We start from the raw sequence: 25,748 nt of genomic DNA, 5'->3' as shown, positions 1-25,748 counted from the left end.
TTGTGTATATTAATTAAGATAAAAGGACATCTAGTAGCTCTAAATCCCTCTTCACAATCCGAAAGAAAGAATTTGCATGGAAATAATCCGGACAGAAATTAAAATGATACAGCAGATACCCAATTCTCATTATATATTAAGACAACACTATTTCACATTCTCAACATAGAAGTATCACTGTTTCCATAAGCAAAGTCAGTTTAACAGACAAAATGTAAAAAATGTTCTGTACGGGACACTTCTCATTATGTATTAAGACAACACTATTTCACATTCTCAACATAGAAGTATCACTGTTTCCATAAGCAAAGTCAGTTTAACAGACAAAATGTAAAAAATGTTCAGTAAGGGACAATAATGGACTCTATAAGCTCATGAAGAGGAGCCAGCTCCTTCTTGTCAATCAGCTGAAATTCCTGCATACCAGAGAAGACCTCATCAACAAAACCTTCTATTATAAATGTGCGACAATAGGATTAAGTGAATTGATGCAGGGAAAAACAAAACTTGGCTATTTGACAATCACTTAAATTAGAACAAACAATAAGATTCAGCCAAAAATGTAGAAAATGGATATCTCAGAAAAAGTACGGATGCAATGGCATAGCTAGGTAACTACAACGTTTCAAGAATCTAAAACAATAATCAAGGAAATCCTGTTTCCACCATCTTTATCCCATAATAGGACTCTGTACGTTACTCCGAATCAAATGCCAATACGCTGCCTAAGCATTTATATCCAACTTCACCACTTGTTTGAAGCAAGAACTATACATATTGTACGCCCCAAGAGCTTGGAGACTTTTTTTCAGTAAGTTGCAACGAATTAAGCAGTTAAAAAGAAAAAGGACACAGAAGGAAGAAAATATCATCAGTAAAATAAATTTGATTATATAAAAAGTGACAATTAAAACAACCATCTGAACATAGTTTCTTAAGGATAGAGTCATAGACTGTCTCCAAGATTAACTTCAATCATAGATAGTCTCCCAGAGTAAACTCTTTGACGGCCAAAGGAAGTTCCATCTTCGTGCCCAGTTCAATTATTTCATCACAATAACTTAACCAGAGCTGACAGTTGTCTCATAACAGATATATAGATGCACGGATAGAGGCTTCATTATCAAAGTTCACTATATAGTTTGGGCAATGCATATGAAATCAAGGAGTGACAGCAAAATTTGAAACAATTTCATTAATCCGGATAGCAAAAGTAAAAATAAGATAGTGAAAAGCAAATAAACTCAAAGCCAAAGGAAAAAAGAAAGCAAGATGGCTAAAAAGGTACAAAATCGCGCAATGATGGACTAATGACACAATTTCTTAGGAGCTTTAAGAGAGGCACATTTTCCTCAATATCCATGGATTTGACTAAGATTCCAAGAGCAATATGTACTTACATGAGTAAAAAGAATGAAATGTTTGAAGCAAGTATTTAGATGCGCCTCCTCCTTAAGACTCACAATCTTCTGAAAATGAGAGTGATAAATATGTGCATATACACGGAACAGGCGTTTGAATATTGTCTTCACCACATCCTTGAAGTTGGCAGGAAATGGTGCACCTATAACATTAAAAAATAAAAAGTAATAAACCGAGGTCAGACAGATAATTATTGCACCTGACAAATAAAGAGTGGATACCTTCCCTATCTCAATTTTGAATTAGCATGAAGCTTTAAAACTAATGAGAAGTTACTACCAAGCTTTTGAGGAAATAGGGACTCATCATCCAACTGAGATTCAATCCAGTCCATGAGGTACTCAACATACTTTGGCGCTGAAACTTCAATAGGTTTCTTGATCTGTACACCATCAGCCCATCTATACTCATACCTGAAGGATTTTATCTGCTGGTCAGAAAGATAGTCATATGTCTAAAACATAGTACTCCTAAGAATTGGAAGAAATTCTGTTGCCACTAATGCAAAGAAGATCTATATACAGATAATGTCTTATTTACTTGTTTTCTAATCAACATCTCCTGAAAGAAGAATAGCAACTTTGCAATGTTTGTACATGATTGAAAGTACTTTTCAAGATAATGGAACTGTTAACCAAAAGATCTATTGTAAAAGTTATTTTTTCAACCATTAGCATCTTTGTTCCATACATAAAAAAATTGGAGATGTACTACCATCATACAACAATTACTAAACACATCAGAAACATCTGGAAATGTATCTGAACCTCCTTCAAGAGATTTATCGCAAGAAGTTCAGTAATTGACAAATCTTGCATCTTACATTATTAAAATGCTGCCAAGCTCTTAGTTCATTCAGCAAAGTGATAAGCGGATAAAGGATCTGCCAACGAGGTCAGACACTTGAACAAATGTCAGACAATATATGCTTGAAGAATCAAACCAGGATGACTCAGTTACACAACAAAATCTAGACAAAATACTAACTCAACGAGAAACCCCACTCCAAAGGTATGAAACTGAATCTCTTTTGTTCATACAATACATGAGACTTTTTGTGTCACAGTTGGTTAGAATTTCCAAAAGTGCATCACGATAATGGCATGCAAAGCCACCAATAAAATACAAACAAGTGAAGATGGACCACTGAGGCACCTCATACCAGAAAATCCGTCCATAAGTCTATGCTGATATGTACAGACACTCCATCAGAATGTAAACTTTAACCATGTTATATGTACTTCTCAATTCCCCCCATCATGAGAATTGAACTTGTGTACCAAGGTTATGAGAAATAGAGCATCTCCCAAGTCTTTTATTCAAATAACTAGGCAGGGCGGCTCTTAGAAGCTTAGATGATGGAATAAAAACAGTGTGAAAGCAGGCCAGCCACTTTATCTATCAGATAGATCTATTTTGTCTTGTAAAAGAAAACTAGGAACTCTGAAAAGATCTAAAAACCTGTTTCAACGATAACACGTGAAATAGACCTAATCCAAGAATTAGACCGCTTCAAGCAGATTATCAACACCCATCTCACAAAGTTTAATAGACCGCTTCAAGCAGATTATCTCCACCCATCTCACAAAGTTTTCCAAGTTGAGTAGAGTATATTGTTCTCTGATGAGTAATGTAAAGTTCCAAAAGCTATAAATATCAAAATCTATATCAACCCTGAACACATGACCCCCAGGTAGGAACTTTGTACCACAGTGATAAGGCGTAAGAAGGAAAAGGTCAGGAAATTCATTATAAGTTCGGCCAAGAGTCATCAGGTTGAAAATGAAAAGACATACTGATTAATTGATAAAGTCAAACTAGGCCAGATACTTTTAATGCATATATCTGCACAATGCAGTCTATAATAAATATTTCTGTAATTTGAAAGAGCCATAGTTTTTTTGGCACAGAGCACATGGCATCATACCTTGTAGACAATTATTTAGAGAAGCAACATCAACACAATTTGATAAGAAGAACGTACTTAGGGCCAGCGGTCATTGTTTGGCAATTCTCTGGCGTACAGAATTCTGTAAGAGTGCCATAAAGCAGATTCACCTGGTTGAAGAAATCTACAGCTGGAGATTAAGAAACCAAGTAACACCCACTCAGTTTCATTCCTAAAAAGAAAGTGATTGCAGGATAAATGTTATGCAAGAAACTTTCCACCAATGAAGTGGCAAAATGGAAAGTTTCAAAGAGTAGATTGATTAATAAATAGTAAACTGTTTCTGCAATATATACGGGAGAACACATCTTTTCACATTGTTTTGATGTGTAACTCATTCACATACTCGAAATCTTTAGCTTTATTTATAATTTTTATGTATATTGCAATAAGATCGTGCACTTGCACCAAATAAACAGTGATGGAAGAAACATTCCAAGTGAAAGTACTGAAGCCTATACGAAAGTAACAGAAATTTGTAGAGTGAGTTAATATTGTCTGGCTTCTTAAAGAAAAAGGTGAAATGAAGGAAGGCAAGGTATCTTGATGGCATTCAATGAAAAACAGCAACAACTGAAAAGTTAATTCTGCTTCTCAGCCAACTTCTTTCTCTAGAATTTGTCATGTGATGCAGACAATTTTGACAATTATGTAAATGTGACATCTTCGCTAAATAATAGCAAGAACATGTAGTGAAAGGGGAAAAAATATAAGAAAGTAAGAGAGTACTGTTAACAGCGAGCCATTCGTTAATATCTTCTCCTGGTGGCAACCTTACAGCTTCTCTCAGGTTTCCACTACCTAAAGTAGCATCAATGTGCTTTCTCAGCTGTGCCCCCTGCAACAGAAAATATAAGAAAAGAAGATGCATGAGAACTCATTTTGTGTATTGGCATGCAGCATAATTGAAATCACTATCAGACACCGAAAGTTGTCAATGATAACTTTGCTGTTCTGAACTTTATGTTCGTCACACAATTAAACCCTATATTTATGATCAAATTCAATACATCTATTGCATTTTAATACTTGCAACTCATCAAATTTACTTTGCATTACCCCACTGGAGTTACTGAGAAGCTATAAAAACTTAAGCATACAGGCATCATTTCATCATCTGCCATGACCATTTAAAAGTCCTCACAAGAATGGCAGGCTGAAACGAAAAGGTGGACAAAAGATTGATAAAAGTAGAAGGCAAAGCAAAGTCCACTAAAAAAGGGAAGAAAAAAAATACAAAGGATGCATGCCTGATCAAACTAACGATATTAAACAAGTGAGATAAGCTATATCCTGGACAAATGAAGTAATAACGGACAGGACCACTAGCACAATAACAAAGATCAAATAAGAAATATAGTGACAATACAAGAAAGAAAAGCACCTTACTTCCCGAGGGTGCACTTTTTTTGGGGCGGAACGTCCTCTGGTTCCTGCTCATCAAAATTAAGTTAGGCATCATGAAATTTATGCATCCAATGAGCAACCAGACATGTTAAATGGAGAAATATTAAGAATATGTTCAACTCTAAGGCCAATTATAGGTTTCAGAATCAAAGTGCCGCTGCCCTTCAATTCCAGCCTTGATATACAAGCAATCCTCTAGATTTTAAGCACACTTTATCAGGAAATGAAGAAGAACATAGTTTCAAGCCCAATTCTTTCAAAATTGTCAAACAGTTATTCTAAGGTTTTAAATCTTTACATCTAAAATGATACGATGAAATTTTATAAATTCCAAAATCCTCTCCTCTCACATCCTTTAGTGCTCAACATTCTCCTTTTTAACACATTAATCAAGTGAGCACCTTGTCAAAATTCATGAAATGGGCATCAAAGGGCTAAACCATCAACCCTGTCCACAATTACAAACACTTAAATTACCTTTTCCTTTGCATAGAATAGTTGCTGTCCAGAAAGTAATTTTATGACCTCTTGAAATTAATAATGATTGCTTACATCTTCCTTTAACTTATGAAACTACGCTAACCTCCCCTGTCAACATTTACAACATAAATGATACTTCCAAAATTGACCCTTTATAACAGCTATTCCTATCTACATAAACCACAACAGCAAAACAGACTGAACATGTCCGAGCTTCTGGAACCAATAATCATGTTCTCCGTATTTTCTCCTTCTAGAAGCACAAACCACCATGTTACAATAGTTAAGGAAATTGCTAGATAGGCTAAATTGGAATAGCCTTTAAAACTGTATGTGACATCAACAGGCATATCCCCAAAAGCGCCAACGTTTTAGATATTGTAAATGAAAAACGACAAATCTTCACTTTCCATACTAAAGAAATATTATTTTTAGGTTAAAATCTTTGACACAATTTATATAAATCTACACAAAGATACATTTTCTTCATTTATTGTTGGAGTCCAAATAAAGATTGAATAGCTCTCTTAAAATCCCTTGTTCTCCACTAAAAACCACTGCCCTTATTCTCACGTAAAGCAAAACATTTTTATACTTTAATATCTAATGCCTATGCCAAATCTGGCATATGATTAGCAGATTGAAAGTTTCCTTAGAGGTAAAAGCTTCTTATTAGAAAAGAAACAAATTTCTCCATCTAGAAGCTTGTAAACTTTCAATTGGACTAAAAATCACTACTAAAACTATTTGATTTTCTGTCAAATTGTTGATAAGAAATGGCTGTGTTCAACAACCTTTTAAGACCTGCATATGTAAGTGGGCCATATAGGAATCAGGGTGGAATAACCTGAATGCAAATGTGCTCAATTTGCCATATTTGGAGCCCTTTGTAAAGAGAGCACGTTCGCATCCATGTTGTTCCAACTTGACTTTTATATAGCCCACTTACATGAATGCCAATGGTTGTTTCATCATGTTGTAAAGAGAGCAGCTATACGACACAAATTCGACCTACTTCCAAAACTTAAATATCATGTACCAATCTGCTTTAGTGAAAAGACAACATGTCCATCAGCCAACCCCATTTGCACACATGTATGGTCATGAACAGTGTTTTTTGTATAGAACCTGAATGGATGCCAGCACTAGCAACAGATACACTTAAAACAAGCTACTTACATATATCAAGCACCAACAACCTAGTACCAACAGTGACAAATAATCAACTTCAACCCAGTATCCTCTTTTTTGGAATATTGGAAATGAGTAACGACAAATCTTCACTTTTAATACTAAAGAAAAATTATTTTTAGTTTAGGATCCTTGACACAATTTATGTAAAACTACATAAAGATACATTTTCTTCATTTATTGTTGAAGTCCAAATAAAGATTAAATGGCACTCTTAAAATCCCTTGTTCTTCACTAAAACCACTACTCTTCACTCTCTTAAAGCAAAACATTTTTATACTTTAATATCTAATCCCTATACCAAATTTGTGATATGATTAGCAGATTGAAAGTTTCCTTAAGAGGTAAAAGCTTCTTGTTATAATTAGGAAAAAAAAAACAAATTTCTCCATGTACAAGCTTGTAAACTTTCATTTGTACTAAAAATCACAGCTTCTTAAACTATTTGATTTTCTGTCAAATGGTTGATAAGACATGGCTGTGACGAATAAGACCTTCTACATATGTAAGTAAGCCATATAAGAGTCGGAATGGAACAACCTGAAATCAAATGTACCCAATTTGCCCTATTTGGAACAGAGCGCATTTGAATTCATGCGGTTCCATCCTGACTCCTATATAACCCACTTACATTAATGCCAATGGTTGTTATATCATGTTGTAAATAGAGCAATAGTACAACACAAATTCAACCTACTTCCAAAAATTAAATATTAAGAACCAATTCAATTTAGACAAAAGATAACATGTCCATTAGCCAATCCCATTTGCACACATGTATGATCTGCCAGCACTAGCAACAGATGTACTTAAATCAAGCTGCTTACATATACCAAGCACCAACAACCTAGCACCTACAATGACAAATAATCAACTTCACTCTAGCTCCCTCCATTTCATCGCTCTAGTACCTTCCGTTTTAGGATATTACAAATGAGAAACAATGAATCTTCATTTTGCATAAAAGAAAATTTATTTTTAGGTTAGGATCTTTGACACAATTTATGTAAATCTAGATAAAGATACATTTTCTTCATTTATTGTTAGAGTCCAAATAAAAACTAAATAGCTCTCTCAAAATCCCTTGTTCTTCACTAAAAATCGCTACTCTTCATTCTCTCTTGAAGCAAAACATTTTTATACTTTAATATCTAATGGCTAATGAAAAAAATGATTAGCAAATTGAAAGTTTCCTTAGAGGTAAAAGCTTCTTGTTAAAATTAGGAAAGAAACAAATTTCTCCATCTGGAAGCTTGTAAACTTTCAATTGTACTAGAAATCACAGCTTCTCAAACTATTTGATTTTCTATCAAATTGTTGACAAGACATGGCTGCGTTGGGACAACCTTTAAGAGCTTCTGCATATGTCAGTGGACCATATAGGTATCAGGGTAGCATAACCTAAATACCAATGCGCTTAATTTGCATATTTGGAGCAATTTGTAAAGAGAGCACATTGGCATTCATGTTGTTCCAACCTGACTCCTATATAGCCAACTTACATGAATGCCAATGGTTCTTCCATCATGTTGTAAAGAAAGCAACAGTACGACACAAATTCTATCTACTTCCAAAACTTAAATATTACGAACCTATTTGGTTTAGCGAAAAGATAGCATGTCCATTAGCCAACCCCATTTGCACACATGTATGGTCATGAACGGTGTGTTTTGTATAGAACCTGAATGGATGCCAACACTAGTAATAGATACACTAAAAACAAGCAGCTTACATATATCAAGCACCAACATCCTAGTACCTATAGTGAAAAATAATCAACTTGACTCTATCCTCCATTTTAGGATATTGCAAATGAGAAACGACAAATCTTCACTTTTCATACTAAAGAAAAATTATTTTTAGGTTAGGATCCTTGACAAATTTATGTGAATCTACATAAAGATACATTTTCTTCATTTATTGTTGGAGTCCAAATAAAGATTAAATAACTCTCTTAAAATCCATTGTTCTTCACTAAAAACTGCTGCTCTTCATTCTCTCGTAAAGCAAAACATTTGTATACTTTAATATCTAATGCCATCCCAAATCTGTGATACGATTAGCAAATTGAAAGTTTCCTTGGAGGTAAAAGCTTCTTGTTAAAATCAGGAAAGAAACTAATTTCTCTATCTAGAAGCTTGTAAACTTTCAATTGTACTAAAAATCATAACTTCTTAAACTATTTGATTTTCTATCAAATTGTTGATAAGATATGGCTGTGTTGGAACAACCTTTTAACACCTTCTGCATATGTAAGTGGACCCGTATAGGTATCAGGGTGAAATAATCTGAATACCAATGTGCTTGCCATATGTGGAGTAGTTTGTCAAGAGAGTGCATTGGCATTCATGTTGTTCCAACCTGACTTCTGTATAGCACACTTACAAGAATGCCAATGGTTGTTCCATCATGTTGCAATCCAAAACTTAAACACTATGAACCAAACTAGTTTAGGAAAAAGATAATATGTCTATCAGCCAGCCCCATTTGCACACATGTACGGTCAAGAATGGAGTTTTTTGTATACAACCTGCACTAATGCCAACAATAGCAACAGATGCACTTAAAACATGTTGCTTAGATATATCAAGCACCAACAACCAAGTACCTATAGTGACAAACAATCAACTTCACTCTGGTATCCTCCGCTTTGGGATATTGTAAATGAGAAACAATAAATCTTCACTTTTCATACTAAAGAAAAATTATTTTTGGGTTCGGATCTTTGACACAATTTATGTAAATCTACATAAAGAAATATTTTCTTCATATATTGTTGGAGTCCAAAAAAAGATTAAATAGCTCTCTTAAATCCCTTGTTCTTCACTCAAACTGCTACTTTTCATTCTCTCTTAAAGCAAAACATTTTTATACTTTAATATCTAATGCCTATACCAAATTGTGATATGATTAGCAGATGAAAGTTTCCTTAAGAGGTAAAAGCTTCTTGTTATAATTAGGAAAAAAAAAATTTCTCCATGTAGAAGCTTGTAAACTTTCATTTGTACTAAAAACCACAACTTCTTAAACTATTTGATTTTCTGTCAAATGGCTGATAAGACATGGCTGTGACGAACAACCTTTTAAGACCTTCTGCATATGTAAGTAAGCCATATAAGAGTCGGAATGGAACAGCCTGAAATCAAATGTACTCAATTTGCCATATTTGGAACAGAGCGCATTTGAATTCATGTTGTTCCATCCTGAATCCTATATAACCCACTTACACTAATGCCAATGATTGTTCCAAAAGAGCAATTGTACGACACAAATTCAACCTACTTCCAAAACTTAAATATTATGAACCAATCCGTTTTACGGAAAAGATAACATGCCCCTTAGCCAACCCCAATTGCACACATGTATTTTCATGAACAGTGTTTTTTGTATAGAACCTGAACGGATGCCAGCACTAGCAACAGATGTACTTAAATCAAGTCGCATACGTATACAAAGCACCAACAACCTAGTACCTCCAGTGACAAATAATCAACTTCACTCTAGTACCCTCCATTTCTTCACTCTAGTACCCTTCGTTTTAGGATCTTATAAATGAGAAATATGACATCTTCACTTTTCATACTAAAGAAAAATTATTTTTACGTTAGGATCTTTGACACAATTTATGTAAATCTACATAAAGATACATTTTCTTCATTTATTGTTGGAGTCCAAATAAAGATTAAATAACTCTTTTAAAATCCCTTGTTCTTCACTAAAAACCACTGCTCTTCATTCTCTCTTAAAGCAATACATTTTTATACTTTAATATCTAATGCCTATCCTAAATCTGTGATAGGATCAGCAGATTGAAAGTTTCCTTAGAGGTAAAAGCTTTCAATCAATACACAGACTTGTTAAAATCAGGAAAAAAACAAATTTCTCCATCTAGGAGCTTGTAAACTTTCAATTGTGAGTGAATAGAATTTATTAGCATGTTTAGCTTTTCTATATAAGGATTTCTCACCATCAAATTTTGTGACTGCTTTTGTTTCTCACCATAACGATTTTTTCTTTATCCAACAAAATAAGAAGTGACAATCATATGTTGACAGGAAAGCATGTCTGCCATTGTGCAGTATCTAACAGTTGTCAACTAACAACACTATGACACAAATTCAACCTACTTCCCAAAACTTAAATATTACGAACCAATCTGGTTTAGGGAAAAGATAACATGTCCATTAACCAACCCAATTTGCACAGGTGTATGGTCATGAATGGTGTTTTTCGTATAGAAACTGAATGGATGCCAGCATTAGCAACAGATGCACTCCTTACATACATTAAGCACCGACAACCTAGTACCTACAATGACAAATAATCAACTTCACTCTAGTACCCCTCCATTTCTTGAGAGCAACAAACTCATTGCTGCTTCTTCTAAACCCGACGCTTCAACTTCCAAAGCAGTCACCAGAAGAACCACTAAATTTTCCACTTTCCTTTTTCTTTTTCCCTCAGAGGTTGGGAATGGGGGGTAAGAAGGCAGATGGAGCGACCCCAGCATCCAAGTTCAAGACTTTAAAGTAGTCCTACCATCAACTGAAATTGGTTCCTTGTACAAAATTGATAAGCATACTTCATATCTTCTTTTTTATGCAGAATTGCACTACTTGGGTACACCTGTTTCCATGGTTATTTCAGCATTCCAGTTACAAGGAATCATAGGGACTTATCATCTTCATCACACTACAGTCAAATGCTTCAACATTACTCTATAGCCGATTTTAAGCCACCAGTTTTGGAGTATCAAATTGTAAACTTAATTCTAGTTAAGAAAATTTTTCACTGTAGTCAATCAAAAATTTACATTAAGAATGCTATCAGAAGCACCCCCTATAGGATCTTTTTGAAATCCTGGCACAACCACTACTGCACTTATGCAAATGTACATGCATGTGTTATTTATGCAAAAACATTTTGTGTATTTTCCATAACTTATAGACATGCTTTAGAAATACAGTTCCTCTCAAATAGCATTTTCAACTCATCTTTAACATTCACAGCTGAAACAGCCAAATTTAGATATAATTATTTATGCAAAAGCATTTTATATCGAAATACAGTTCCTCTTAATTAGTTTGTTCGGCTCTTCTTCAACATTCAGAGCTGAAACAGCCAAATTAAGAAACTTTGTCATCATCCTGATATTACAATGCAAAACCACAATCATCAATCAAAATGCATAAAACCCAGATAACATAGCTCAAAACCCATCTCAACAAATTTAACAAATCCCAAATCAATAGATCTGATCATCAAGAATCATATACCAAAAACACACACAAAAGAAAACACATAATGATCAATTTCGAAACAAAAACAATTCGACAGAATTGAAAATAACAAACAAATATTTATACACTTCTTTTTCATGCTTACCTGCCAAGCCCAAAGAGACTCATAGCTGGGAAATAAAGGGAAAAAGAAAGAGAGAAAGAAGAAAGATTTTCTGGTTTGATCGTTCAAGGAAGTGTGAAGGAAGGGGGCGGGCAGAAAGAAAGAACTGACCGGGAATGGAGGGGAAATTGGGTATTTATAGTGTTGAAAGGGAAATAATAGCGGGCAGGGGTGGGCAGCGGTACACGGGGCCTGTGATGATGGCAGAAATGATGTGTACTGTACATGTGTTGGACTACAATCATAAAAGAGTCAGAAAAAGCTGGCATGCACTCACTTTAGCATCCAACAACACCACTGTTAACCGTAGTATCAGAGAAAATCGGATGTTGTTTAATTATGCTTCCTGGAAAATACAAGGCATTTTTTAAAAACAAGTATTTTAAATACGATGTTACAATAATACATCAATAAAAATAATTTTAAAAATATTTTATTCATATAATATCAAATATTTTAAAAAATATTTATAATAAAAATTTTTCATATACACTACTATAATAAAAATTTTTAAAAATATTCCCAAAAACAGAGATTTGTTTGGATAGAGTATTATTTAAAATATTATTTGAAATAATTACTGTAACATTTTTTATGATGTGATATATGTGAGATAAAAAAATAATTAAAAATATAAAAAGTTGAGTTAGAAAATATGTTTATAATGCAAGCGAAATATTATTTGAAATAATATGGTATCCAAACAAATGTTTTTTTTTTATTTTTTAGTTTGCTCCTTATATTGTTCAATTAGATCAATTTTCCCACCAGCTTTTTTATTTTTTATTTTTAACAAATATATCGACGGTAAACTAACTGAATCGAGTTGAATTTGGCTTAATTGAGTTGAGCTGAACAAATTTACTTGAGCCAGAATTAGGGGTGGTTATCTATCGGTAATTGAGAATTCAATTTAAAAAATTCAATTATTTTTATTTTTTTTCCTCCAAAGCCAACATGCGATCATTGTCCAAACTTCTATTTGAAAGTTTGAATTTCGGTAATTAAATTTTGGCCGGAAAACAATTAATTCGATAAAATATCTGAATTTTTCAATCAAACACATCCTGTACGTAAGAATTCTTGGAAATATTATGTAACTATATTAGTCATCCTTGTACATCTTAATTCATCAGTCATCACGGTCAATAAGTACAAAAAATGATCAAACTGATGCTAAAAACAGACCAACCAATACAATGACTAAAACTTCTGCATTATTTATTAGACAACTCAACAAATATTAAGTACTAAGTCTGTAATTATAAATAAAAATATTATTATTAGTAGTTTGGGAATTCGACCGGTAATCAAGAGGAATTCAATTTCAGCGTCCATTCCCAAACTGTTTTACTGAATATAAAGTTTGGATATCAATTGGTTTTCCTGAAATCCAAATTATTGAATTCTGAAATCTAATTTAGGTTGGTTCGGCTGTTTTTTTTTTTTCCAAAGTATAAACACTCCTACTCAGAGGCCCTGTTTGATAATCCAATTCAACACTTAAATTTAATGGATTCAAATCTTAACATGTTCAAATGCGTTTGATAACAAAAAATTGAACATCTAAATTAATTAAATGGCACTGAATCTCCTAGACAAAACTTGCTCCCAAAAAAAATTGATAAGTTATTTACTTATCACTGAATGTGATATACTCAACTTGTATTAGATTTAATATTTAACAATTCAATAACTTAATGGATCCATACTTCATATTTCAAATTTAAGATTTCAGTTTTCAGACTTCAATTTTATCAAACACATCAGTAAACTTAATGGATTCAAATTTTAACATGTTCATATGCATTTGATAGCCAAAAATTGAACATCAGAATTAATTAAGTTGCACTAAATCTTCTAGACAAAACTTGTTCTAAAAATAAGTGATAAATTATTCACTTATCACTTAATGTGATATAATCAAATGTATTAGATTTAATATTTAACAATTCAATAACTTAATAGATTCAGATTTCATATTTCAGTTTTCAAACTTTAATTTTATCAAACGCATCCGTAAACTTAATAGATTCAGATTTTAACATGTTCAGATACGTTTGATAACCAAAAATTGAACATCTGAATTAATTAAGTGACACTGAATCTCCGAGGCAAAACTTGCTCCGAAAATTAAGTGATAAGATATTCACTTATCACTAAATATGATATACTCAAATGCATTAGATTTAATATTTAATAATTCAATAATTTAATGAATTCAGATTTCAAATTTTAGATTTCAGTTTTATCAAACGCACCCCCAGTCTATCTACTAGCTTCAAAGCTGAACTCAGGTTTGACTTTTGCCAATCTTAAATTTTAAGCCTAATTGAGCTCAAATAAAATTTTAAAAAATATAAAATTTTTTAATGATAAAATAGACTTTTACTTTAATGAATACTATAAAAAATAAAATACATAAATATATATTACTAGGCTTAACTAATCTATAAGTCGAGTATCTTTTAATTCACATAACTATAAAAGCTAACCAGAGATATTTAAGTCTGACTAGGTGTTGACTGAGTTCAAACCAAACATTCAATAAGCAATTTCTTTACGCCCCTCAAGCTCATAAAATTACCTCAATAATGCCAAATTGAATCCGGTTGGAAATGGGAGATGCATAATGTTCTAATAAATGAATAACAAATGTGCCTAAAATGAATCAAAAAAGGGTGGATTAGATTTACCCTAAATTGCATGTTTTTTTTTCTTTATTAGAGGTGGTCAACATATGCTATTTGTTTTCAGTAACACTATATGAGTGCATTCAATACCAAATCTTGTTATTAAATTTAATTTGGAATGTTTAGGTCTTTGATCTAATTTAAGAATGAGGAGGAGATTTGAGATATGCGTATGTTTAGTTTCTTTAAAAGAAAACTTCTCACCTAAAAAATAAAAGAGAGGCAAACAAAAAATTTGCTTCTTTAATCAGATTTACTACTGTTAAAAAAGAGTGTTGATAAAATATGAATTTTACAAAAGATACAGAGGTGAGAAAAATAAATATGGTAACAAAATCATTTGAACTGATAATGGCTAATAGTAGAGGTATCATATTACTGCTTTAGTACAAAGATAGAATAGACATGTGTGTGTGTGTGTGTGTGTGTGTTAGCCAAATGGTTTCCCGAAAGCAAACCATCCACAGCAAGTTTTGAGTAAGAAGGAACCCATAACTTGAATAGAATTATAGACAATTCTCCTTGTTGCTTCAATGGAGCTTTCCCTACCCATTCAAAATCCAATATTACAACATTTGGCAGCTCTTTTATCTTGTGCAGGCAGGGTGACAGGAAATTGCCTATACAAAATTGTTCTATACAAATTCCACCGTATATAGCAGCTAGAACTATCTGATGCGCGCAATGTCAGGAAATGGCTCTGTTATTGCCTCACGTTTAGGCTTAGCCACTTCGGGAGATCCAAATACATTCCAGAATCGTAGTGTTTCATCTGCAGCTGCACTTGCAACAGTGTATCCATCTGGACTCTGAATCATGTGAAACAAACAATGATCAGTAAGATGCATAGACAGAAAAAAAGGACAATGCAATTTAATTTTGTGCGGAAAACATTACTAAGTACAGATAACCATGAATACCTGAGCCATAGAGAGCACTCTAGATGTATGACCCTGAAGCTCAGCAATCCTAGTCATGGAAGGATACTTCCACAGAGTGAGTTGGTTATCATTCATCCCATGAGAGCTCAAAATCTCGCGTTCATGTCTGTTCCAAAGCAAACAAGTGACCTGTGAACCTGCATTCACTGAGTTCAAGCATGCTCCAGTGTTGAAATTCCAGAACTTTATGGAGTGATCGCCCATGCCGCCACCAGATGCTAGCAGGTTACTTTGAAACGGACACCAGGCAAGGGCCTTTACTGCAGCTGTATGGTCTTCAAAGCGGTGGATCCATGGATTTCGAGAACCAGAAGATGAAGAAGGAGAAGCCATTGATATGCTCCATATATGGAGCAAATTATCATTCCCCCCACTTGCTAATTGCTGTCCTGAAGAAGACCATTTCAACCCACAAACCTCTTGAGTATGCCCCCTGTAAGTCCCAATAATATGGGATCTAATTCTGACATCATTGTTTATGATCATACTGTCCATGCCTCCTGTTGTCAAAACATAATTATTCCAATCGAGTGAACAAACCCTTGCTCTGTGTCCTTCTCGCAATATCCTCACCTGTACCCAAGAGGAAACACAGAAGAATACACATGAGGAACCAAATATGAAGAAAGATTGAGCCTAACAATTCAACAAAGGATGCTTAATGCAAAAAAAATTTGACTCAAGGACCGAAAAAGAACTTCGCATTCTGATGATTTTGCTTTCCATATTTAGAAGCATGACTACCTAGTTCGGCGGTAAAATTAACTAGCACTGCCACAAAATGCTTCCATAGAATCGTATAGATGGTGTTACTTCTTTGTTTTCCTTTTTTCATAGGGAATGCAAAGTAAATCCAGGACAAAGAAACTAAAGCAAAATCCGTCCACACAAAGCACACACAAAAACTCGAATCTATAAAGCTGCATGCACATCATATATGAGCCTACATAGACCCTCATATAGTACTATGTGAAGTTTACACACTAATGGTTGAATCAAGAAAAAGGAAAAAAGTACGGAAATTGTACAAAAACATAGTATTTGGGCTTCTGACTTGTACAGCTTTTATGTGACAGGAATACAACTGCTTAGTCCAGGTCAAACCATCAATCAAAAGATTAAACCTTGAATATACTTACGGCCAATGGGTTAAAAATTTATATTCAGTCTAAAATCTAATCACGGACATACTTCTGCAAAAAGAAAAAAACAACTTAAGTCTAACACTTTGCCAAGCAGTTCACCCAAAAACAGAAACTTAAAGATTGCAGTAAAATTGCCGCAGAAAAGAGACTTACCAAGCGGGAAGACTCAGAGTCCCATATTTGAATCTGTGAATTGTTCAAGCCAACAGCAAGATGCTTCCCATCTGGTGCCCAGCTAACACTGGTCACTGGTCCCAAGTCTTCCTCATTCTCCACAAGATGAATAGCAGATCCAGTATCTACAGACCATAAATAGATAGAATTCCCAAGACCGACAGCAATCACGTTGCTGGTGCTCCAATCCAACAAATTCAGATAATAATCATCAGTAATATCAGGAGCATCCAAGGTCCTTTCTGCTACCTGCATCATAATCAAACACAAAAAACAAAAACAGCCCATTACAAATTAGACAAAGTTTTCAATAACCAACATACCAAATCCACCATTAAAAAAAAAACTCACCTGAGGGATCCTCCTCCTCTTGACTGGTTTTTTGGGTAAAAAAGCTGGTTCTTCAAAGCTTTTCTCCACAGAAGATGGGGGCTTATTGCCGAAAGCAAGAATCCTTGTCCTGTTCATGTTAAAGATATCTGCAAGATGCTTCCTATAAGCTTCTTTTGATGGAGAACAACATGGCGAATTTGTACTACTATCAGTTTCCCTCGTAACCTTTCCTCCATTCAGCATATAATGCGCAAAATCAAAGTCCATAACAGAGCGATTAGGAATGAATCTATCCAACTGCAATTTCAAGAAAACAAGAAAAAAATCAAAACCCTCCTGAATCCTACTGATCAAAACCATATACAGAAAAAAACCCAAAAGTTCAAATCTCCAAGAATTTCTTGTAATTCAGTAATAAGCCACTCAAGGGTCAAAGAATGAAGAGTCAATTGGCTTACGTTTTCATCACAACGGCTTCTTTTGCGCTGAATTGCTTCATTCTTTGTAGTACGAAATCTTAAATGATCGTCCTTTTTCTCTGCATCCATAGTCGAATTCTCACATCGAGGGACAACAGATGCTAACGATCAAAATTAACGTATGAAAATTTTCCAATTCTTGATTCACTCGAAGGAGAATGAGAAAGACTGAAAGAGAGAAAAGGAAAGAGCGTTGTTAGTAGAGTAGGTTATGGAAAGTGAGTGTAACGGCTACATTTATAGCTTTGGTTTCGGTTTGCGGTGGAACGAGAAAGTCATGTGAAATTACCATATTGACCCTTTGGGGATGAACAGCCAAGGGATTTTTTGTTTTTTCAAAAAAAGTTTTTTTTTACACACTATACAATATAAATACCAAAGTTTACACGTATTAATAATTTTTTGTTAGCATTCTCGATTTAATTACATATTTTTGAAACATTTAACAATTGACCCCAATTAAAGAATTAGTGAAGAATGTTTTTGAAATACAAGTTGAACCTTTTTCAATTTCCCATACAATGCTACATGAGCTCATTTAGCAATGAATAAGATTAAAATGCATGTTATCACGGATTTTGGGACGTGGAAAAGGGCTTCTGTTTCTCATTTTCCATTTTTATTACATATTTGTTGACAAATAATTATTAACAACTTCAATTCTTTTGCTTTTAAAGAGAGAATGGAATGCTATAGACTCTTTTAAGAGTATCAATATAATGATATCTACCTATTTGGTAGAAATATATATTTTTTTTTAAAATCTCAAACATGTTTTTTCCTATTGCCTTTTTATCTTAGAACGCATACATTAATCAAGTTTCTACATTAAATTTTTAAAAAAGAATCTAAAAATACTCTTGTTTCTATAAAAGACTACCAAAAAATACTCAAACACTTTTGGTTTTCTCTTTTCATGCTAAAATATGAGTTTTGAATTTTTTTTTCCCTTTTCACAGTTTCAATGGGGTTTTGTTTTCGTCTTCTTATTTGCTTGTCATCCTAAAACACAGAAAACGCTTACACATGCTTTCAAAAATTGAGGTCCTAAATGCAAATACCTTCACAGGGTTTTGTTTTTCATGTACTTATTTGTTTTTCATCCTAACAAAACAGAAAAAGGCTTTGAAAAACCCCTTTGACGCATCTATAAATCTTAATTATGAAAAGAGAACAGGATTTCACTTTCAATAAAAATTAGTAGCCAAAGCTTTATGAACCTTATTTGTCCCCTGACTGACTGAAATAAGAAAAATGATCGACTTAAAAAGGCTATGGGAAAAGAAATGTCACAGTATTTCTTTCACACATATGATAAGGATGTTCAAATCGCAGATAACAAATTGCTTCAACCTTTTAACACATTCTTGTAATTCATGAAAGTCTAGACTAATTCTATTTGTACCTACAGACACCTAGCTCTAAAGATCAGGACAGTTAAGGGTGTATATATATATATATATATATATATATATATATATATATATAGACACACACACACACACACATACACATCTCTATATGCCTCCTTTGTAACAGAGCCCGCAAAAATGGAGTAGAATCCAAAATTGATTTACAGTTTGAATGCCATCTTATCCATCCTCAGGTGTTTGTGTACTCCTAAGATCAGTGTGACTATTTACTGAATGTGCAAAACAGTAAGCTCCTATGGTAGCAACCAGAACTCCAAGAACTTGAGAAAATAGCTGGAAATTAGCAAGCAGCTCGCCCCGGATCTCACTCTCCTTTGAACGGCATGCTATTTGGTCTGCCTTGAGCCAGCAGCCGTTTGGCATCATCGGACCATACAAAGTGAACGCCGTTTGGTAGAACCAGAGGCCTTGAAGAGTTATGACAATGCCATTAAACAAATCCACAGGGAAGCTAGTTGGCGTTAGGGCTCCGGCAACCGTAGAGAAAATGCAGAGGCCTATGAGGATAACGAGTATGAGGTGGTAATACCCCTCAAGGCCCTGATGGGTAGTTGAATGAAAGTAGAACAAGAAGTACTCGGCACAAAATGCAGTGGAAGCAATCAAGCACAAAGCTCCATCTGGCAAGGGAAGATAGCTGAAGGAATAGACAACATATTAGCTATTTCAACATGAAAAAACGAAAAAAAAAAAGACAGAAACAAGAAAAGAGATCTCAACATCTTAAAGACAAGCATTAGGTTGTAGGAGAGGATACTTGGTTTGTCAAATTCTTGGCCACAAAGACCATATTGCAAATATAAATGGACCTTCTTTACATACAAGTGGGATTTAGTACCAACAGGGATTACGTTGAGAATAACGGAAACATGTGTAACAATCATCAAAAACAGACACAGAGAGAGAGCCAGAGCAATACTTGGTCTACATTCTCGAGTAGGCATTCAAGGTTACAAACTGGAAAACAAAATTTCATGTTACTTTATAATGGAGAATAGAGTAGCAAAGAGTTCAGTCAACTCTTTGAAGTATTCTCAATTTGAATATCTTGTTGCCCATAAAGGAAAACAGATAAAAGACACATTGTGCATACATACACTCTATAAGTGAAGATATGCATACAACTTAGATGTGCTTTAGCAAATTAAAGCCCCAAGAAGTTATCAGAACACGCTTTGTATGGCTTCTTTAAATATATGAACCTATCAGAGAAATGATTTGCTTTCCAAGAAAAATCAATAAGAACAAAAGGGACACCCTTAACACAAGGTATGTTCCACTGATTAGCTCCGAAAACTTTTTACTTCAAGCACATCTCCTTCACAACTTCCAAGATACAACCACAGAGAACACCCATGTCACTAATAAGTAACCCAATGCCTGAAATGCCATATGGCCCCAAAAGAATATGAATTGTCGTAATAGGTTGAACATCTTTTCTATTTTACAATTATATAGAAACAAAGTCCAAAATTACAAACCCATCATCCTTAGCCTTCTGGATGAGTAAAAGATCCTTTTCTGTGTACAAGATGATTTCAACCAGATGGGTTATGTTAAACAATAGCAGTGTCCTTTTAAAATAGTATATTGTAACTTCTATTCTAATTAAGTGTGTGTTAATCATTTGTAAGACTGGCAATGTGAGTATTTTAAACAATAATCACAAGTTAGCCTCCAGAAAACTAAAATTATTAATCAGCAAACTTCAAAAAATAAAGCAGCAATTACCATCCACACGAGTGTGGAAGAGAGCACATGCAAAAGCAAACATGGGTCAGGCTATAAGCTATTCAGTTTCATCTCCTTCAGCATGCTTCCTCTTGTTCACCACACAAAGCATATCATTCTGGAAAGTTTACTTTCCCCTACTTATCAGCCCCCAAAAAAGTTATCCTATTCAATGTCTTTTACAAATTCCTCATCTCTCAGAAGAAAAAATAACATATTACAAAAATTCAAATCCTAAGTTCTCCTTAAATTGGCTGATGAAAAGTCAATAATTCACCATGGCAGACCAAGAGTGAATTTGATCCAGGCACCCAGCAACAAAAAGAAAAGATGCCGACAAATGTAAATACTAAAACATGAAACACACACTGATAAAAAATCTGTGACTAAAGGCGGAGAATGCTGCAAAGAATGACTTACCTTGTCTTCTCAGAAAGCAATGCGATCAAGCCGAAGATGAAAAACATGAGAAGCATTCCACCATGCTCAAAATTATTCATGTGTCCGGGATTCAGCATTCCATTGACAAACCACTTAAGATGGGTAGAATAAAGCAGCTCTATACACATATCAATAAAAGATCCAATTGTTATAACATACAGCTCCAAATACTTGAGCTTCCCATCAAAACCGGGAATAGGATTCCATACCCTGACACGAAAAGATTTCGGATTCGATACGTATCGTTCTATAGAACACCATGTATGCCATATTCCAACAAGAAGAAATAACGTTCCTGGAAGAACATGACCAGGAAATGATCCCATCTTCCAAAAACACAACCAAATGATTAACGGTCTTTTCCTTTTAAATTTAAAAGAAGATTACCCTTTTCTAATAACTATTCTCACTCCTGGGAAAAGACTGCAAGTTCTCAAAAGCAAGAACGATGCTGTATCTGCTCTATTTCGTAACCGAAATTAACTTCCAAAATTGACCCCATGTTTATGAAGGTTTCAATATCTTCAGCATAATCTTTCCAAACCAGAATCAATCTCTTTCTGATCACCCCTGTCCTCTCCCTTCTTTTTCTATAAGAATCGTACTACTTTCCAATTATTCCCGCAGAATCAGAGACAGCTAATAACAACCCAAACGGGTCTTCCCCATATCTTCTATTCTCAAAGACAGACAAAATAAACTGCAAAAGATTCTTCTTGATGCTATACTTCACTTATCTCTTTCCTTCTTGGAAACAACCAACTTCCTATTCCAACAAACAAGAGTTTCATTACTTCCATTAAGTACTTCTTGAAAAGAATTGCAGGGCTCAAATATAGCAGATTTTTTTTTATTTGCATATTTGAGAATCTACAACAAATAGTCAATAATGGGTTGTTATCAAACTTCTTCTAGTGCCGCTCTAAAAGTCAAAAGTCTCGATACTACCAATACAGTCACTAGTGGATGCTAAAGAACGAGAAAACAACCTCCACCCACCATTAAAAAAGTGGTCAAGATTAAGAAATAAACACAGCCCAGATCCATTTCCTTCATCAAAATTTGAAACAAATCATAAAAACACCAAAAACCCATCAAACTAAGTATAGACTAACAGACCCAAAAAAAATGGACAAAAAGGCGCTTTTTTTCGGGTTTAAATATTCTTTTAGGCCATTTTTACATGTAACCGTAGAAATAAAGAGAACGGGGACGATTTACTTACAGTAATAATATGATATTGACTATTTGCATGTCATGGATGTGGTGATGGTTGGATGATCATACAAAATCCAAGTCCGAAAAAGCAAGCGAAAAAAGTAGGCTTTTTTGGAGGGCCACCAGAGCCTTTTGCCAAAGAAGGTCCGAAGGGTAAATTTTTTTTTTTAATTTTGTTTTTTGTATGGGATAGGAGTTTTGATGAAAAAGAAGTGGAAGTCGGCGAAAAGATTGATGATGATGATAGGGATCGAAAATGGAAAAAAAGGTGAAAAAATGGCAGAATAAAAACTGGAAAAAAAAATGATGGCAACTATAAAAGCATGATTGGATCTTTGTGTGTCCGTCTCACACGTGCTCTTTCACGTGCACGTGGAACTGGGTGTGTTTATACGTGTTTGTATGTGAAGTTTTTGACAGCATTGAGGCCCGTTTGCAAGATAGTTTTTTGGATGTTTGTCTAGAATTTTATTGTAACTTACTGTAAAAGTTTTTTAAAAAATTTTTGAAGTGTATTTTTTTTGAATATTTTGAAATGTATAGTTTAAAAATTTTAAAATTTTTTTTGAGATTACTGTAACTAAAGTTTTTAAAAAACTTGTAACAGATAAACATGCAAACAAGTCCACCTGAATCGAGTAGCTTAGCAGCAAGTTCATTCAAAGCTCAAGTTCAAATTGCGATGATCGAATTCGAGCAGTTCAAAATACCTAACGAACTCCGAGCCTAATATGTAAAACTCGAAAACTCGACGATTGCAATTGATTTTCATATGTATATATATTTGTATAAAATATTTAATTTATTTCTTGTTTAAAATTATATAAAATATAAATTTATATTTCTTAAACTCGATTAGATTCAATCTCGAGCAAAAATTTTTAAACTTGAATCGAGTTCGAGTAGAGTCATTCGAATGAATTGCATCCCCTACTTTTGACCAAATGAGAATGTGTGTGTATGTGTGCCCGTGTTTGAGTGTTTAGTACTCACTTTAGATGTGCTAGTATATGTACTTGTTCCGTTGATATGCACATACAAAAGGGATAATTTCAGAAACCTCCCTTCAGGTTTTTCATAACTAGAAACCTAAATTACTTAGCTCTTAAAATAACTAAAACACACTAAAAATTAATCAATAAAACACACTAAAAATATACAAATTTAACACTTATCTCGACTAACTTAGAGCTAGAAATACAGCCCCAAATCTTATTTTCAGCGTGACAATGGCCGTCAACAAGATACACAAACTATGGTACCGTTAGATTTTTAGTAGGCCAACAAATCAAAAGTACCTTTCTCATAATTGGGGGACAGAAAGTTTAGAAATCATTTATTTATTTGAGGATCAAAGTAAGCAAACTTTCTGAATTGCAGCTTTGAGATGGATGAAGACTCAATTTACCTCAAAGCTTGTTTTTAGCTTGAATTCAACAACAAATACACTGGTTTTGAGGAGGATGAAGAATTACTCAATAGAACGCTAGTACTTTTTACTATCAATAACAAGTATTAATTTTTGATGATATTTGTAATTTACAGTACAAGACATGTGATAACAACAACACACACATGTAAATTTGGAACAACACAACCATGCTTGGATTAAGGAATACCAATACCTAGAGACTCAATCCAGATCCAAACGAATGGGTTTTTGAATCTTTTACACAATCCTATAGACTCAATCCAGATCCGAAGAACTTTTGGGCAGTGATATGATCAATGCGTTCTTCCATCTCACTTGTCAAATAATTTTTCCAATCTCCAACGTTTCCTTTCCGAAAAAACGTTTCATTTCTAACAGTCCAGGAGGTCCCGCTCTTGTTCACCTCCAAATTGCTCAAGTTATCAAAGCTACAAAGCCCCAAAACCTCATCAACAAAACCACATGTCTCTTCCTCGGGTGAAATCGGACACCCCATGAACTCAGCTAAAAGTTTCAGATGAAAACTTGGCTTTTCCTGCAGGGCTTCATACTTCAAAAACAGGACCTTTTCAGGCTTCTCCAAGCTTTCTCTCCAGTAGCTTAAAACATGATCCCAAACTGGTCCAGAAAGGCTCACTCCCTCACAAAACATGTCGAAAAACTCTTCGAGTGAAGCTTCAGCCCCTAACTTCTTAGAGAAATGCCAATATGAGACGAAAGTATCCTTAATATTTCTGCATAGGTAGACAATCTTGCAACCTGATTTCAGCACCGACTCGGGTAGTAGGGCAAGTGGACAGTGACTCGAATATGGTCTTCCCAATGGACAAGATAAGTCAGGGTTCATTTTTTCTGGTGAGAAAAAAAATTCCATGAATGGCATCAGAGAGTGAGGATTTTGCTTGAGCAAAGGATGGTTTTGGTTGATTGGATAAATCTTTCGGTTGGCTAAGGTGAACGTAAGGGCCTTCAGCCATGTGGTGCCTGATTTGGGAGTGCTAACTAGTAGGACATCAGTGTCTTGAGCTTGGAAGTTGTTTTGGCATGCAATGAGCCCCGGCAACAATTTAGTACTGAGCCAAAAGCCATTGTACTTGTACAGATAAGAAGAACCAAACCATCTCTCTTTGGGGAGGGTTGACAACAGGTTCTTGCAGTATTCTTGCATTAGTTCCTCTTGATTTTGATCTTTTGAGCAAGGAACTAAGGATGCAGTTGTGGACATATCGGCGCTCTTAGAATTTTAACGAATCTACTTGCTCCAAGTCTCATGTCCGTCGGTGCTTTTGTCGACTATTATTTAGCTTCACGGACTAGTGAACCATGAATGCTGCTCTTTCAACATCTATATTGGTAACTACATCTATATTACCACATGCGAAGCACGTTGCAATATTAGCTGTAATGCACAAAAACAGGGCTGTCTCCTACTGACTTCAAGAAAACTCACTTTAATAAACAACTCGACAATAAAAAATGGACAAGTAATAAAACAAGCACTCAGATGTACAAATCTGAGAGCAGGTCTGTGCCTTCTGCCTCAGCTCATGGCCTAGTTGACTCCAGCTATTGAGAATCTTTTGCAGAAAAAACCGAATATGCGGTTGTTGAAAATCTTTTGGATCGCTTCTCTCATGTCCCTTTGGGACTTTTATACACTGTATAGGACTATTCCCAATTCTTTCTTTTTTATTTTTCAAGCAAATGGGAGTTAAGAAGCCAGGGGAGAGAGAATGGGGGATTTGAACCCAAGCTTCTTCTATTTCTTGATAATTGATATTAATTAATACTAATACGGAAGTATTCAGTAAGAATGCTAAACCAAATCTACTTGATTCCTCTCTTTAACTATATATATCACAGTTGTATGGAAGCAT

General features: G+C 34.4%; 4 protein-coding genes across 5 annotated transcripts; all 4 read right to left on the bottom strand.

The window, feature by feature from the left end:
* Positions 1-116: 116 nt before the first annotated feature.
* LOC140012893 (MOB kinase activator-like 1A) lies at positions 117-11,991 on the bottom strand. Its single transcript, XM_072061383.1, has 7 exons — positions 11,834-11,991; positions 4,755-4,803; positions 4,100-4,208; positions 3,407-3,500; positions 1,702-1,835; positions 1,401-1,564; positions 117-416 (listed from the first exon to the last, which is right to left on the bottom strand). The coding sequence occupies exons 1-7, from the start codon at positions 11,854-11,856 to the stop codon at positions 342-344; spliced, it is 648 nt and encodes a 215-aa protein (XP_071917484.1). The 5' UTR covers positions 11,857-11,991; the 3' UTR covers positions 117-341.
* A 2,983-nt stretch (positions 11,992-14,974) lies between these two features.
* LOC113703524 (cell division cycle 20.2, cofactor of APC complex) lies at positions 14,975-17,809 on the bottom strand. Its single transcript, XM_027224919.2, has 5 exons — positions 17,596-17,809; positions 17,156-17,434; positions 16,784-17,053; positions 15,465-16,058; positions 14,975-15,353 (listed from the first exon to the last, which is right to left on the bottom strand). The coding sequence occupies exons 1-5, from the start codon at positions 17,683-17,685 to the stop codon at positions 15,213-15,215; spliced, it is 1,374 nt and encodes a 457-aa protein (XP_027080720.2). The 5' UTR covers positions 17,686-17,809; the 3' UTR covers positions 14,975-15,212.
* A 1,082-nt stretch (positions 17,810-18,891) lies between these two features.
* Positions 18,892-22,729, bottom strand: LOC113705695 (uncharacterized). 2 transcript variants are annotated; one of them, XM_072062174.1, is made up of 3 exons: positions 22,447-22,729; positions 21,201-21,987; positions 18,892-19,686 (listed from the first exon to the last, which is right to left on the bottom strand). In XM_072062174.1, exons 2-3 carry the CDS (start codon positions 21,545-21,547, stop codon positions 19,209-19,211), a joined length of 825 nt encoding a protein of 274 aa, XP_071918275.1. In that variant the 5' UTR covers positions 21,548-21,987; positions 22,447-22,729; the 3' UTR covers positions 18,892-19,208. The 2 variants fall into 2 exon arrangements, with proteins under 2 accessions (XP_071918275.1, XP_071918276.1); XM_072062175.1 differs by having other exon boundaries at positions 21,201-21,983.
* A 1,181-nt stretch (positions 22,730-23,910) lies between these two features.
* On the bottom strand, positions 23,911-25,291 carry LOC113706391 (cytosolic sulfotransferase 5-like). The gene has a single exon (XM_027228296.2). The coding sequence runs from the start codon at positions 25,094-25,096 to the stop codon at positions 24,119-24,121; it is 978 nt and encodes a 325-aa protein (XP_027084097.2). The 5' UTR covers positions 25,097-25,291; the 3' UTR covers positions 23,911-24,118.
* Between the last annotated feature and the right edge of the window lie 457 nt (positions 25,292-25,748).

This window comes from Coffea arabica, chromosome 8e (genome assembly GCF_036785885.1).
Source record: "Coffea arabica cultivar ET-39 chromosome 8e, Coffea Arabica ET-39 HiFi, whole genome shotgun sequence".
Lineage (NCBI taxonomy): Eukaryota > Viridiplantae > Streptophyta > Magnoliopsida > Gentianales > Rubiaceae > Coffea > Coffea arabica.
Note: the sequence above shows the minus strand (reverse complement) of the source record. Positions and strands in the feature narration are given on the sequence as shown.